The 15,452-nt window shown below is 35.8% G+C and overlaps 3 protein-coding genes across 3 annotated transcripts; 1 reads left to right on the top strand and 2 right to left on the bottom strand.

Annotated features, from left to right (window-relative positions):
- Window positions 1–1,325: 1,325 nt before the first annotated feature.
- On the top strand, window positions 1,326–2,237 carry LOC110845755. Its single transcript, XM_022092249.2, has 3 exons — window positions 1,326–1,518; window positions 1,613–1,774; window positions 1,840–2,237. Exons 1-3 carry the CDS (start codon window positions 1,447–1,449, stop codon window positions 2,056–2,058), a joined length of 453 nt encoding a protein of 150 aa, XP_021947941.1. The 5' UTR covers window positions 1,326–1,446; the 3' UTR covers window positions 2,059–2,237.
- A 13-nt stretch (window positions 2,238–2,250) lies between these two features.
- LOC110845758 (nicotinate phosphoribosyltransferase) lies at window positions 2,251–10,084 on the bottom strand. The gene is made up of 17 exons (XM_022092253.2): window positions 9,763–10,084; window positions 6,001–6,105; window positions 5,754–5,924; window positions 5,537–5,676; window positions 5,295–5,362; window positions 5,182–5,205; window positions 4,879–5,101; window positions 4,663–4,807; window positions 4,534–4,591; window positions 4,348–4,412; window positions 4,182–4,257; window positions 3,973–4,094; window positions 3,778–3,907; window positions 3,437–3,684; window positions 3,316–3,350; window positions 3,055–3,257; window positions 2,251–2,987 (listed from the first exon to the last, which is right to left on the bottom strand). The coding sequence occupies exons 2-16, from the start codon at window positions 6,080–6,082 to the stop codon at window positions 3,180–3,182; spliced, it is 1,665 nt and encodes a 554-aa protein (XP_021947945.1). The 5' UTR covers window positions 6,083–6,105; window positions 9,763–10,084; the 3' UTR covers window positions 2,251–2,987; window positions 3,055–3,179.
- An 810-nt stretch (window positions 10,085–10,894) lies between these two features.
- Window positions 10,895–15,448, bottom strand: LOC110845757. The gene is made up of 15 exons (XM_022092252.2): window positions 14,932–15,448; window positions 14,706–14,839; window positions 14,463–14,636; window positions 14,290–14,382; window positions 13,965–14,198; window positions 13,634–13,880; window positions 13,485–13,561; window positions 13,178–13,379; window positions 12,930–13,091; window positions 12,582–12,840; window positions 12,171–12,330; window positions 11,981–12,059; window positions 11,832–11,899; window positions 11,644–11,748; window positions 10,895–11,540 (listed from the first exon to the last, which is right to left on the bottom strand). Exons 1-15 carry the CDS (start codon window positions 15,170–15,172, stop codon window positions 11,274–11,276), a joined length of 2,502 nt encoding a protein of 833 aa, XP_021947944.1. The 5' UTR covers window positions 15,173–15,448; the 3' UTR covers window positions 10,895–11,273.
- Window positions 15,449–15,452: the final 4 nt, after the last annotated feature.

Consider the following 15,452-nt stretch of genomic DNA (forward strand, 5'->3'; position numbering starts at 1 on the left):
ATGAGCAAAGCGTGCATAACGTGGTTGGTCGGCGAGATAGTAAAATAAAAAGTATCAGCCAGACCGGATATGAGATACTCTGTCCATACCTTCTTCATACATTTCATACATTCATGTGTATGAAATGTCGTCATCATTGTACGCTCTAGTGACTAAACTATGGTTGCAATCATGACATTCATATTCGCTGTTGATATTTTTAAGGCAAGTGGTAATTGAAATGCATACTTTGCACATGTTATGTAGAGTAGAGACAAAGGTTGCATGCATCGGTTGGATTTTCCAAGCTTCAAAAAATAATACCGACGTAATTGTCGATTGTGTATCCACGTTCATTCAAAGTGTAAAGAACGGTACTGAACCATACATAAATGTCTGAAAATATTGCAAATCCAAATATTTGTCTACGTCATTGAGGAAGCTACCCTGTTATTAAGCATCGTTGCATGTGATTTTGAATCCCTGAGTTATATTGGAGAGGAGGAAGAGAGAAATTTGGAGAATTTGCCTCCTCTCTCAATTTCTTTCTTCAATTTTATCTCCAGCAGCTATTGTCATTTGTCACATGTCACTGGTTGGCTGGTAATAAAACTTGTGTGACGATTGGCAAGTCTCTATTGATATTTGCTATCATATACTTAAATATTGGTTAACACGACTTGCGAAAATCATGACCTCTAAAATCTGTATTTCCCACGCCATTACACATTTCTTTGGAACTCATTAAAAAATTAATTTGGATTTAGAGAAGGAAGTGATGGATTTATTGCATATTATTTTGTGTGCAACGCGTGGATATAAGTATCAGTCAGGTTATGGTAGTTTTGTGATCAATACGGAAGACAAAATGGTATATAGGAAGTACTTTTACATTAGTGCTTTATTATTTATGTATGTGCATGTTATTGTCAATGGAATCAAATTGAAATGATAATAAGCTTATCACGGGGAAGCTAAATAGTTTACTAATCCTGAGTCATTCCTAAGTCAAATTAAAATAAAGCTGATTGAAATTTGACTAATTTAAGCAAAAGCTTGAAGAATTTTGCATTTAGCCATTATTTTCATATTATGTAAATGCAATATCACAAATTCGCAATGCACGCATCGTGCGTATGCTAAATATTTTACATTCTAAATGCATAGTTTCACATACATAACGCAAATCCTAAGAGGTTGTTAGCATTGATAAATTCTAAGAATCGATATGAAATGTGCTAACACTGCTAACATGCGCCAACAGTTACCCTTGGGTGGACTTATATTATCTATTATGGAAATTACAAATATGCTAAGTCTCATGGTAGTAAATAGTAAATATATGCAATCTCGAGATCGAAATTGCCCATCGTGTCGTGTCGCGTTAACCACTGGGCCAACTGCTATAAACTAGAGAAATTATCAAATATTTAAACTGAGTCAAATAAAACTTAAAAAAATAAAAGTATGTTTCGATTAAATCTAATAATTGTAAGCGTTATATCATTAATGAAGCCGTCCTCCATGGCTCAATTTCCTGTAAGTTAATCTGCTCTGGACGCTGTATAAAGCGCATATTATGTACATGACAAATTGTGTGTATCTTATTAGCAGGTAAATTTTGAAATTTCAGACAGCCCAAGATACAAGGCATGAGAGAGAACCACGACAAACTATTCATCGGAATTCGGACGGTAGCATAACTGCTGCATTTGCTGCGAGCAATGCATTTCAAGTACCGGGTGGGGGTGGGAGTGCATTTGACGTTGCACAAACTGTGAATATTGGACCAAATGTAAAAAAATACTTCACCAATTAAGTATTCACCTCTCATAATCATAGATGTTGATACATTTTCAGGGAGCCACGTTTGGAGGAGGTCAATCATTTTCGTCAGATATCGCAGGGAATCGGATGTCATTTGGCCAATCCAATTCTCAAAGTTCACAGTTCGGCCCGAATGGATTTTCATCAACAGGAGCCAATGCTGCTTCGAATTCTTTTTCGAACCCACTCTTCCAATCTTCAAATGCTCAAGCGAATGCTTTTGCGAATAATAATAGATTGATTGGATTTTAAATATTATGATATGAATGGGATCGAATAATCTCTTAATCTAAGCGCCGTATGTAAATTCAATTGTCATCTGTGTATTTATGAATGTGTGTGAATAGTATGGAAATATTTCTTCACCATATTTTATGGTGTAATACTTTTAACTTTTAATCAATAAAGTAATTAATAATTTGCTTGACATACACGTGAAAAGTATTTTTGTCTTTAACGATTTAATTTATTGACTCAAATGTTTACTGTATATATTGCATATTATTATTCTGCTATTACTTTTTTTTATCATTCTCTATGCTACACTGGACGTCTTCTCAAAATAATTGGGCGAAAACAGCACGCCGAATTCAAAATTGATGTTAAATCTGGTGTACTATAAGTTTTCACAGATAGAATGACATATCGTTATGCCACGTAGACCAGATAATAGTGACCAGTGCTACATATATTACTATTATTTGACTAAGCATTCTTTCCTGTAAAGGATGAGCCCTTAATGAAATAGCCATGTCGAAAATATGTATGTGTATTGTCGAAAGGATTGCTAACAGATTATGACAACCACTATGTCGATGCGTCCAGTGGAAACCAAGACTGACTGATATATATTATAATTATTAATTATATTATTATTGTACCAGGATGTTGGTGAAGTTGTGAAGTACAAGTAAATATTTTACGAAAATATTCCAACTCTTTGCAAATACCAAAAATATAAATGCAACTAGCTATTGCTATGTAAAGCTATTACTAACTGTACATACTAACTTAACAAAATAAATGATCATGAAGGTGAAGGTTGAATGCTAATTACAATTTCTTTGATCTCTTTCAATTTCTGTTTATAAACCAACTCTCCAAAAATTCGGTATCATTCTGCTACCTAAAGTGGAGTTTGTTTTTAAGTCGAATCCTGGTCGTGTTCCCTTTTCAATTTCCTACAATTTTAAAACATGAGGTTTATAAAATAACAGAATTAATAGTCACTTTGTAAAATATTATTACCATTAGTGAGTGGTGAAAAATATTCGTCATTCCGTTGTCTCCTGTCACTGCTAATTTCACGTTAAACTAAATGTTCTACTGCTTCGCTAGTATAACGTGTTTAAAAAATTATTTTCTTCACAATGTCAAGAGAGCAACCCGATAGGAGCGTTTTGGAGCCACAAATCATGAATGAAGTGGTAGAGCCGGTCGCTCACCGAAACCTAGGAACCATATTGACTTATATAAATACACCTATAGTAAAAAAAAATAGTTGCATACCTTGTACGGCGTAGGGTTCAAATTTCGCTTATGATCTATAAAATAATGGTAATATAAACGTTGGCGAAACTTCAAAATACAGATCTTTTGATAATACTATAATATGGTATATAATATTGACCTTGTCGGATTGTTTTGAGTGAGTCAGCAACTCGTTGTCTGCTATTTTTGAGATGAGGCAGTGGCTCGCAAATTTTGCCATCCTTCCAAAAGACCTTGTACAAGCACTCTACTTTGGCTGGACTAACGTAGGCTCGCTTTGACTCGTGAAATGCGTGCCGACATAATATTTTTGACCCAGGTTCTGGAGGTTCTTCGCCAACTTGCAACAAGAGGTCAACCAATGCATGCCCGTCCGCTCCATATAACCTAAAAATTCAAATTTGTTACATCCAAAATAAACAACATGCAATAGGATTTTTCAATCACATAATAAAATTTGTAAAAAAACGGTAACTGTACCTGTATACGTCTTTTTTACCAGGCATTGTCACTTTTTCCATGTCTTCGCTCAATTTTATCTTGGGCATTGTATTGATCTCTACTAGCTTATACACGCACCCCAAGGCAGGTTGTCTCTGACAGGTTACCACTATTAATCGTTAAAAAAAATTAATTTAGTAAATTGGATATAAAAAATACTTGATGGACACTTACAATGAGTACCAATGCCGAAGCAATTAATTTCATGACCCTGTTCGTTAAGCGACCAAATTGTCTCCTCATTAATGTCATTCGATGCAACGATGGTAAGGTTTTTAAACCACTCTAATTCATAGCTATGTAAGAGGAACAAAAAACAAGTATGAGAGTATGGTTATTGGAAATACAATTATTAGCAAATGAAGAAAAAAGTGAGTGCATACTGTGCAGCAATCCGTTCGAAGGTAGCTCGGGCTGTTTTCGAAAGATATGCCAAATCTCCACTGTCAATACGAATACCTTTTGGGGAGTAGAAAAGAAAAGTGAGACTGTTGTTGATTATGAAGTTGTAGACATATTTATGTAAATATATTTAGTAATATGACGCACCATTTGGGGAGTAACCCATTTGATGGAGTGCCATAGCCACTGCACAAAAGTTCAAGAGTCCACTTCTGTAAAAATAAATAATAAAATTCCAATTTCCAATGAGTACTATATGTATATCGGTATGCTTAAAATTGTCTTTCTTATTAGTATTATTCGTGCATATTCAACAGCAACAGAGTAGCTTACCGACAGGTATCATATGTGTCGACCAACGCCACAAATGAGTCCGGAAAAGCCAATGCATCTAAAGCATTTTAATTAATGAATTGGAGATATTGGGGGAATTAAGCTAAATGAAAGCAGTGTTGTTGTTACAAGATGCAAAGGCAGCCAATTCTCCATCAGACGACTCCTCTTTCAAAACTCTGAGGAATTTTAAGAACGGTGTAAGTTTATCTTTCCACTCATTGCAGAGATCAACGAAATCAATTTCTTCTCCCGTTTCCTTGTGCTTAATCGTCTGTAATTGTATCAAATCAGACCTAAATGTAAGTTTCCATACAGGAGTTAAAATTAGGAAAATATAATCACCCTCTGTGTTAATTCTTTGCAATTTGAGAAACTTGAGATATACGCGTGAGCATGAGTGCCTTTTACTGGAATTTGATAAAGTTTTCCAGCCAAGACGTTGCTTGTTCCATCAAACCCTCCTAAATATGCATATTTTGATGCAGATAGGCCACCATCAGGTCCCTGTGCTCTTCTAAGGCCAAACTCCAACAACTGAACATTGACACCTGATGCAAGACGATATCTGTATTGTAAAAAAAATATTATTTAGAAAATGTAAATATTATTTATATATTATTTTAATAACTTGCGTGTGATTCTTACCGAGCAGCATTTGTTGCAACGAGACTACGGCGAAATAAGGAACAATTAATTGTAATCTAATTAGAATATAATTATGTATATATATATATTAGTCACAACTGTTAAAGTCTTACCTAGCATAATTGACTAAAGTCAGTAAAGTTGTTTCCAATAGCTGAGCCACAATTAAAGGGCCTTCAACCTGTTAAAGTCATTCATATTTAATCATTTATTATTTACATAGACGAAAACGTAGCTATCAAAAATTCATTTATTAATTAATTTCTAAAACTTAAATTCCCAGTCTTGTTCTCGACCATCAAGTCATTTAATGAAACCGTTTCAAGCTACAAGATTAATTACTTTTCTAACTAACCCTCAATAAAGGTACACGAGGAAAGACAACAGAGCCTTCGTCCGCTGCATGGAGAATAATGTCATCAGCAGTTAGATTTGCCAAAAAGTCAAAAAATGCTGGATCAACGGATGGCAAGGTCTCTTTCAAGTACAGAATATCTGAAACAACATAACTATCCTTAATTCTCATAAGATTAAATTTTATGATGATATAAAATTGCATTATTTGGCATTACCACTATCCGAATAGTGGAAATTTTCCAAGAACTTCAAGACTTCCTCCAAGCCAGCAAAGATTGTAAATTCTCCACTAAAGGGATTCTTTCTGAAGAACAGGTCAAATGTGGCAGTGTCATGTATTTTGCCAGCCCTCCAATATGCATAGGCCATTGTTATTTGATACAAATCTGCATAAAGTAAAGATAATTATAGCATATTGTCCTTGTGGATGAGGAGTTATTTCATTAAATCAGTGTCACTCACCAGTAAGAAGTGGCTGTATAACTCCATTCTGACGATGGCTGTTTCTCCTGGCAGGAAAACCGTCAGCCCCATTCTCGTTCATTTTTCTGCAACTTTAGGGTGACTCTACAATTACAAATACAAAGACAAAGGTCAGTCAAAGAAGCTTTATGTATTAAAATTTGTCACTAGTTCTTACAGTTTAATATAAAACAAATAGATAAAATGAAGTGTATGAGATTTATCACACCAGAGACTCACCCCACAACTCAAACAATGACTTTTCAGGATAGAACGCTCGTATGTGGATGTCAAGAGTGACAAAAGTCAAGTGCCTTAATCTAAGAACTAATCCATGAATTTATACAAAAAGTGGACGAAACATAGCATGCAAACTTTCTCCAGCTCATTGTCTTGTGATACCTGCCTTCACCCGAAACTAATTTGAGTGAATGGCAATCTATAAAGCCGGTACATTAGTTAGTCCATCCACGTACCACCTCGTTCCTAGGACAAGGTGTCACGGATCAATTCTTCAAGTTGGCAATGATTTCTTTCCCTTCTTAAAAACATGGTATAAGCCCCCTCACTTACAATGGAGGTCTCCCAACGTATGCTCACAGATTTGGACCAAACTAGCATCAATCGATCAGAAATATAATTAGTATGAAATTTGCAAATGGAACTATCTGCCAATGCGCAGGTTTGGCGGAGATATTTGCATTCAAAGCGGGAAAAATGGGTAGCAAATTGGAAAATGAATAATTTGCCCGCCCTGGGGGTGCGTTTTCTCCTCTTTTTATGCAAATATCTCCGCCAAACATGCGCATTGGCAGATAGTTCCATTTGCAAATTTCATACTAATTATATTTGTGATCGATTGACGCTAGTTTGGTACAAATCTGTGAGCATACGTTGGGAGACCTCCATTGTTAGTTGGCAGGTGCCCATGCATACATTCATGTAGGTAGGTAGGTACCTGTCTTCCCATTCATTCAGAACAAATAAAATATGTTCACTACTTTCACTCGCAAAAACCCAATCATTTCCTGTAGTCCGACCATTTCATTGTACTTTCTTCAATAGTCTCACCGTGAATTGGCAGAAAAATGCTCTTGGTCGGGTGCCCTTGATTTTCTATTTCATTGACTCAATAACACGTTTTTCTTCCCGTACCAAACACCCCACGCCACGGTTAAATTCTGAGGAGAAAGTCACTTTTGCCTGTCAAGATAGGTGATTGTGGCAATTTCACTTTCAGAAATTACCATTCATTCATTCGCTAAATCTTTCGCGAGCGAGCATTATACTTTTCCATATTAATAAGATTTTCTTGAGTATCCTACAAATTGAAAAAAAATGATGGCGTCTCAATCTCAATTTCTTCATGGTGTTAACAATCAATAGTGACTAATCATAAATGTTAAATGCTCGAATGTCAGAGGCGTATTTATTATGCACACAAATAAGTTTGGAAGAATCAGTCTCAAAACTTGCAGGACATAAAGAAAATGAATCGCCTTGTTTCACAAGAGCATTCGATCTGATTTTTAATGAGATCACTTTTTACTTACCGTTTCTACTGAAATTATTCAGCGAATCTTCCTTACATATGTAACAAGCGGTATTTACTTCCTATCTTATCAAGTTTAGAATTCTCACTCAAAATCTGAGCGTTTTTCTGGCAGATCAAACACCATTGTTATAATGTTTGCGGTTTGTTTTGGCGTGCGTGACACTGACAATTTTGTCGCTTCCTTTATTTGTACTTACACGTTATTCCTTAAACATATATTTCTCACTTTTCTTCAATTACACTCGGAGCTGTCACCATAAATCTAGTTGCGATGTAGCCTCTACATGCAATTCCCAGCAAGTTTTTAATGCATAGAGAACCTTGTTTTTATCCCAGTTAATAAATCGATAAATGGGAGACAGACACCGAAGAATGATTGATATGATTGCCTTCAATTTGAGTCAGAATTTCGAATTGTACAAATTACGACATTATTACCATTATGGATTATAGGTAATTTATAAGTTTCAACAGTTTCAACCGGCCTTCTGTTCAACTGAATTCTAAGTAATGCGTTACATGATATTGATTTTTGAATAGTATGACCAAAATGTACTAAAGAACAAAAAAGATGCCAATTAATATTATGTTTAGTGCTATAACTTACCTACTTAGCAATACAAAATAAGGAATCGACCCCTTTGTGGAACATAACAAATCAGACAAATGAAATTTGTAATGGTTTTATCTCTGTCAGTTTGTGGCACACAATAAGCAAGGTGTATAGTCCACCAACGGACCAATGTGATGTGATGATGACGGATGACAGTTAACAATAAATATAAGTAGATATTTATGAAAGAATATACATACATGATGCAAGCAAGATATAATGAGATATGAATAACAACATGCACGATTCTTTTGCATTAATTACATTTTACATAACTGTACAGTCAGTCTGATCTAAGTACAAAAGTACAAGTCATGTTATTCCTAAATATCCCTGTTGCCGAATTTAACCAGCCAATAAGATGGTTCATCCCCAGATTCGTTAACTCGTTGCATGTTATTTATTAATGTAGCATTACATTGACAGAAATGTGATCGATGTGTATTACTTACTTCCAAAGAAGCATGTAAATGGAACGAACGAGTCGTTCGGAACGCAGAGATCCGTGATTAATTAATCGTGATTAACGGATTAAGGATTGGGATTAAGGATTAATAATCCTTAATGCTTAATCCCAACAAAAAAATGTGTGAAATCAATCCTTAATCCTTAATCCCGACGAAATATTTTTGCTCCATTAATCCTTAATGCTTAATCCCGACGAAGCATGCCCAAATTATTAATCCTTAATCGTGATTAGGATTAATTCTCACGAGAGATTAATACTGCGAATGAGCAAGGTAACAGTTATTCTCAACCATGTGATATTTTTCCATTCTTTCTACTTTCCTCTCCTGAAATTATCTAGCATGCATTATATTTTTTAACTTTATATTGTTGCTTCCATAAAAGTACTGATTCAATCGTTAATCATGGCGAACAGGAATCTAACTGAACTGAAAGGTTTGCCATTCGTTTTGACCGGCACATTTTTTGATGTCGAAGAACTTGACAAGTCTTGTGGCTCTGTAAAGGCCAGGGGCATAGCTTGTGCACCAAAACTTGCCGTAATTGGCGGGGATATTATTCCAACATTGATTTTTATTACGTACTTAACGCAACACTACTATATATTGCACGTTTTGTAAGTATTTGAGATTTGACACATTAATATCGCTGTGTCGATAATTCTGTGCAGGAAAATAAAAATTATATTAATCCTTAATCATGAATTAATCAGGATTAATTAATCCTTAATCCCGAATTCAAAAGCATTGTGAATTAATCCTTAATCCTTAATCCCAGCAAATTGAATTATTTAATTAATCCTGGACTAATCTAATCCCGGAATAACATTAATCCTTAATCCTTAATCCCACAAAAAAATTCATTAATCACGGATCTCTGTCGGAACGACACCCCGTGAAATATTTAGAATAACATTAATCATCCACATGTGTTCTCATTCCCATTCATGTAGTCTAGATTTATTATCTCTAATCATATAGGTGGATACTTATCATCAGTGAAAATGCATGACACATAATTTAGGGTTTAGGTAATGTAGGGCATGAGATAACCATGTGTGCATGCACGTGACGACGCGACTAGTGATAATATGATGCATAATAAAAAATAGTACAATCCGACTTACTGCAATTACCCCGTGACAATGGCGAGGTCCGGCTGAAGAGACCGAGCCGAATTAGGTTTCTTTTTTGCAAAGAAATTGCACTTTTATTTTATCCATCCGCAAATACTTCATTAACACTAAAAACAAAGGTGTTTTGTTGGCTACATTCATTCTGTACTACTGTTTAATAATTTCAGCAGTAGTAGAACTACGCTTACTACACTAGCTCCTCACCGCATTTTCCACACTAATTTTAAAATTAATTTAACGAAAATAAAGGCTGCCCATTTCACATTTAGTCTTGCAGCCAAATTTTGTCAACAAAACAGAATAACGTTGGGGATATTCCTATCCTATGGCTGGAATCTCACTTGTGCCAAACAATAACCGCCTGCACCACAAGATTGTCTTTCTCTCCGCGTGTCCAGCACTTTGCTATTGGGATCAATTTGATTTTGCTTTGAAATCAATAATCAATTACCAACCGAGTTGCACATCCTGTCACGAAGTGAGGGGAAAATTAATCGCGAAATAAAATGCATCTAATGTTTTACCTGGACCAGAGTGGCAAGAGGGTTTACACACTCAAGGTACCCACCGACATTCATTCAATATTGCACACAAAAAATCCATTAGTCAATGTTTTTCTTATTATTGTAGAAAGATGATCTTCAAGGAAATCCGACCATTTCGGCTCATCCAGGTACGTATGTGTCTCACAACTCAGAACTCTAATTGTACTTGGGCGCAACGTAGTGCCGGTGGTTCAAACACTTTTAACAATGTAGGTCTTACAGCGTATTCTCTCCTATTTTGATTAAACTAGTGTCCGATCACAAATTTAATTGATATGGCATTTGCAATGGGCAATAAGTGACTTTCACAAATGTTATATTAATTAAATTTCTGATCGATTGAGACTAATTTGGTCAAAACTGGAAAGCATACGCTGGGAAACCTCCAGTTGTAAGTGAAAACTGAATAATAATGCTTGAAGTCATACCAGATTTCTGATTAATTAAATTGGAAATTTATAGCGAGGTTCTCGCCCGAAGACCAATATTCCAGAGAACGAATCACTATCAAGAAACGCTTTGGACTTCTTCTTCCCCAACAACCCAAAATTGCGTGTTAAAAAATTGATGCTGATATCTTTTTACTTTCTGTCAAATTACTTGTACTGTACACTTAATAGTTTACACCTTTACACTGACATTTTACTTCATAATGTTAAACAATATACATGGCATAATAGTAATAAATACTAAAATAGTAAATTATATTCTGCAAAGGACATTATAACCATAATTATTACTTATTAGTATAGCTTATTACTGACCATAATTTATCAAATTATAGTAGTGTTTATTAAATGCCAATTGTTGATTGATTGATACATATCAATCATTTACTATACAATTCTCTAAAAACATTTAAGTTGATTCATTTAATTTTGGTTTGCTGTAGGTTGAGAGTAATCATTTAGGATAAATAAATTATTCAAATGAGCATACTTAAAATTCATAGTTAACTTAATCATCTTCAATTTCGAAAGGCATTGGAATATGTTCTGCATGATTCCACAGATTTCCACGGCATACGATTAAAGGGTTAGTAGGATTTGTAGGATTGTTGAGTACAAATAGTTTCTTTTCGACGACAACGTGTAGTAAACCAACGGCAAGAATTGATATTGACATGTGTTCAGCGGTTCGGACATCAACGGTATTCAGAACATGCTTCAATAAGCTAAGAAAATCCGTACTTGTTTCCGTATCAAGATAGGGTCGGCCATCCCTCTGCATTCAACCGCAAAGAGAAACATCATGTATGACGTGAGTTAAAATGCACAAATATCGAATTTGGTAAAGAAATGCAGTCCTCCAATGTAAATGAACTTACATGTAGTTTTAAACTTTCTTGTAAATGTTCCAAAATGGCCCGTTTTAAACCGTGCATGTCGATCGGTTTAGGTTTTTTTGTAAAGCGAATAGATTCGGTGTCAGTCTGTCAATTTATCAAAAATAAGCCATCGACCTTTTTCATACGATTCTAAAATTAAATAGTATTCCAGTCCAGTTACAACCTACCTTTTGTGTAGGATCATTTTCGGCTTCCATAAGCAAATTGCTCAAAGATGTTGGGAAGTTGAAAGACGCTGTAAGACACATTTTTACATGATTACACCAACACATGTCAAACTTGTCCATGTCAAACTAAAGTTAAAGAGACGCTTTACAGTTAAAGGGTGCCCCTGTTTCTCCAGTCGGTGGTAAATCTGCGACGTGGAAGTCTGCCAGTGGATCCGGATCTTGTTCCTATACCAAGGGTGATAATAATAAATAAAATAATAAATTAATCTCTAATGAAAATCTCTATGTAAGTTGGGCTTACACAATTTACATAATTTTAAAATAACACTAACTTACATGATCAAAATCGTCATCATAATGACGATCAACTTCAAACCCTGCTTCGTTAATATACTCATCTTCAGCCTTGTTCATTTCGATCACGAGTCTGTCATCCTCTTTAGGAAGAGTCACATTCAATGAACTCAAGAGATTTCGTCGAATATCGATAAAAAATCTGCAAAATTTAATTATAATGGTTAGGACGTATACAGTGTCCAGTGTCTGCACAAAACCCTTAACACACTGCAAAAATACTCTATCAACATAATTCTTATCTCGACAAATTTGAAAATCTGCAGGGCAGTAACCCAGAAATATTGTGCATAAACAGCGTTCCTGTTGTTTAAGGGTGTAAAGCTTTTGTACCGACACTGTATGTATATACATATAATTACATAGCACATGCATTAGAATATGAGAAAGTACTTGAATAAATTAGGAATTCCCATTTTCTCCTCCTCATTGATCAAATCTAAGACTTCTTCGTACTCGTCAAACGGTTCATCAATTTCTAGATATGGGTGGGCAGGTCTTCCTTTCGAACTCCATCGTTCGATATTCCTTTCGTCAAAGATACCTTTCGCCGCTTTAGCAGTGAGGAACTTATTACAGCGATCCTTTCTGTTTATATTTCTTATATCAATAAAAGTTGGAAGCTTCTTGACCCGCGGTTTCCTTGGACCACCTGCAGAAAAGTAACATTGACCAGATAATTATTAGGAAGTATACTTGTAAGATGTAAGAAAGTTTAACAGTAAAGTCAACATATATTACCGAGCATATGAACCCCTCGCTGAGTTTTTACAAATGTGGGCCCACACCATCCGAATGACGATTTTACCTTTTGGTAAAGATCAAAGAAATCTTGCAACGATCTCATTTTGCGCCCGTTTGACAATGGTTCTTGCGTCCCCTCAATTTGCCCATCATCATTTACTTGGGGTAATAAAACAAACAATAATTTAAAGTAAAAACATGCCTCTAAATAATGCACCAACTAAAAAGTTATATACAAGTCTTACCAAAACTAACATGTGCCAATCCTCTGTCATCATCGTCAAAGTTATTAGCAAAGTCATCATTGTAATCTTGTCGTGGCTCTTCCTGAGGTACGTATACATGTTCCTCATCAACTTCGGGTGCCAAAGGAGCTGGCTCTACATCTAGTTCAACGTTATGAGTGGATAGATTAGGAGTTTCTGTCCGCTGATCAAGCCGCTTTCCCTGGAATTAATTCATAAAAAAATTAGCTTACTGTAAATTAATGCATCTGCAAACAACTCAACATGGATAAGCATAAGAAGAAGAGTTCATTGTATGTATTATTACCCAAGTATCATGGATTCTCTTGTCAAATTCCTCCAAAAGCAGAAATGAAAGGTGTTGCAAATCTCCAAACTCGGCAACTAAAAATGTCACTCAACGTTAAGTAAAACAGGGTTTTGAAAGTCAAATTATTATGCAGTTAATTATCTTACTGTTGACAACAGCTGAAGAAACTGCAAGTTTCTCTGTTCCAAAATTCTCTGCTTCGTTATCTTGCTGAGAATCTCTAACCTTTGCTAAATATTCGTTGAAGTAATCAAAATCGACATCATTCTCAATGAAATCTTGGAATTTGACTTTAAGTGCAGTTCGTCTAGCACCGCCTTTACAGCTATCAATTTCAACCGATAGGGAAATTTTAGAGATATCTTCAACAATAAATTGGTTTTCTTTCATTTTCTGTAAACAATATGGTAAAAAGTACATGGGAAAAGTACACAGCATTGAATTAACGAGATTTGGGTATAGTTAACAACAGTGTACCCTTTTCTTCTTTTTCTTTTTAGCCTCTGCTTTCCCTTCTTCTCCACCAACGTCGTCTTCTTCTGCTCCTTGGTCCATTTCCCCAAGTTCATTCTCATTGTCACCTTCTTGATTGCGCTTCTTATTTTTTTGTTGCATATTAAGAGTTGACGCCAAGTCCATCACGGAATGTTTGGTTTTATCGACTCGACAAACATATATCCTCGCTCCAGCCTCCAACATTCTCCCAGCTCCCTAAATTTATAAGGTCATGACGAATGATGACTTTGTAGCCTGAAACTGTTTTCAAAGTTTAAATATTGTGGATAATTCCAATAACTCGTACCAACATATCATGCTTGTCAAATTCTGGTAGATCAATGATGTCTCCCATAAGTTCTAGAAAGCGAATTTGGAAAGCATTCTCAACCGTAATTTTCTAAAATAATAATGAAAATTCGTATTAAATGGCACATTACAAAGAAAATAAACAAATGATAAAGAAGGAAAATTACAAACTTGAGCTTGAAACAAATCTATGCAAGATGAATAAATCTTTTTTAATGTGGCGGGGTCTGGGGGAGGTAGGTTTTCTCGTTGCTCTCCCCCGATGGAATTATTGCTTTTAGCCGTGTCTTGTCGACGCATCGACAGACGTTTTCTAGCCCGAGGATTAGCTGGTCGTCTGGAACTCTGAAGCAATAAAAACGTATTAGAAATATTAATGCTGAGTACACAAACATTCCTTTACAAGATACACACCCCCTGTTCCTCGCTCCCTTCGTCCTCATCTTCATCACTATCTACCACGGTCATTTTAGTTCCATTGCCATTTACTGGTTTTGCTGGAGGGGGTTTATTCTGTTGGTTCTCCCCACCTTTACCGCTCTCCTCATCTGCAAAATGTAAAATGACGTACGTTCAACGTATTGTGTCCCACTGCAAAAAAAGGCAAACCAAATTTATAAAACCACCCCTTCACCCTTACCCGAGTCCAATGTAAGGGCAGATTCTGACGGGTCGTCCCATTTGGGATCCGATCGACGTTTTCGCCCTTTTCTTTGCCTGGACAAGCTGTCGTCATCCTGCTTACGATTTTTCAATACCAGCGGCTTCCCCTTGTTAGTTGTGACCTTTGATGTATCTCCATTTCGTTGACCTCCTCGTCGTAGCTTGATATTCTCGGGGGGCCTAATATCGACATCCACATCTGAATCACTGCTGGACATTGCTACTAATGTCGCGTAACACTTGACAAGCTCGCAACAATTCAATGATTGAGAACTTCTGGAAAATTAAATAATTTATGAGCACAAATTGAAATTGGGTTCAAATATAAAACAGTTTGTGCAGCGAATTCAATTCAAACTCTGACGACCGACTGAGGATGAGGATGAGGATGAGAGGCAGTGAGAGAGCGGAGAGAAAAGGAAAAAACAAAACGGTTCATCCAAGTGCAAAGCCCGGCACTGCACTCCGCCAAATCAGGTTTGAAATGCAAACTCGATG

Source organism: Folsomia candida, unplaced genomic scaffold (genome assembly GCF_002217175.1).
Source record: "Folsomia candida strain VU population unplaced genomic scaffold, ASM221717v1 Fcan01_Sc003, whole genome shotgun sequence".
Taxonomy (NCBI): domain Eukaryota; kingdom Metazoa; phylum Arthropoda; class Collembola; order Entomobryomorpha; family Isotomidae; genus Folsomia; species Folsomia candida.

Bases quoted from the DNA above. Each gene is read 5' to 3' on its own strand.
- LOC110845755 (XM_022092249.2), top strand. From the start codon at position 1,447: ATGTTTCGATTAAATCTAATAATTGTAAGCGTTATATCATTAATGAAG. The intron at 1,519-1,612 runs GTAAGTTAATCT...TTGAAATTTCAG, and splicing joins CCTCCATGGCTCAATTTCCT to ACAGCCCAAGATACAAGGCA. The intron at 1,775-1,839 runs GTAAAAAAATAC...ATACATTTTCAG, and splicing joins CTGTGAATATTGGACCAAAT to GGAGCCACGTTTGGAGGAGG.
- LOC110845758 (XM_022092253.2), bottom strand. From the start codon at position 6,082: ATGAACGAGAATGGGGCTGACGGTTTTCCTGCCAGGAGAAACAGCCAT. The intron at 4,413-4,533 runs GTAAGCTACTCT...TTATTTTTACAG, and splicing joins GACACATATGATACCTGTCG to AAGTGGACTCTTGAACTTTT. The intron at 3,685-3,777 runs GTACAGTTACCG...TTGAATTTTTAG, and splicing joins GGTAAAAAAGACGTATACAG to GTTATATGGAGCGGACGGGC.
- LOC110845757 (XM_022092252.2), bottom strand. From the start codon at position 15,172: ATGTCCAGCAGTGATTCAGATGTGGATGTCGATATTAGGCCCCCCGAG. The intron at 14,637-14,705 runs GTGTGTATCTTG...TTATTGCTTCAG, and splicing joins AAGGGAGCGAGGAACAGGGG to AGTTCCAGACGACCAGCTAA. The intron at 12,060-12,170 runs GTAAGTTAGTGT...CCCTTGGTATAG, and splicing joins ATGATGACGATTTTGATCAT to GAACAAGATCCGGATCCACT.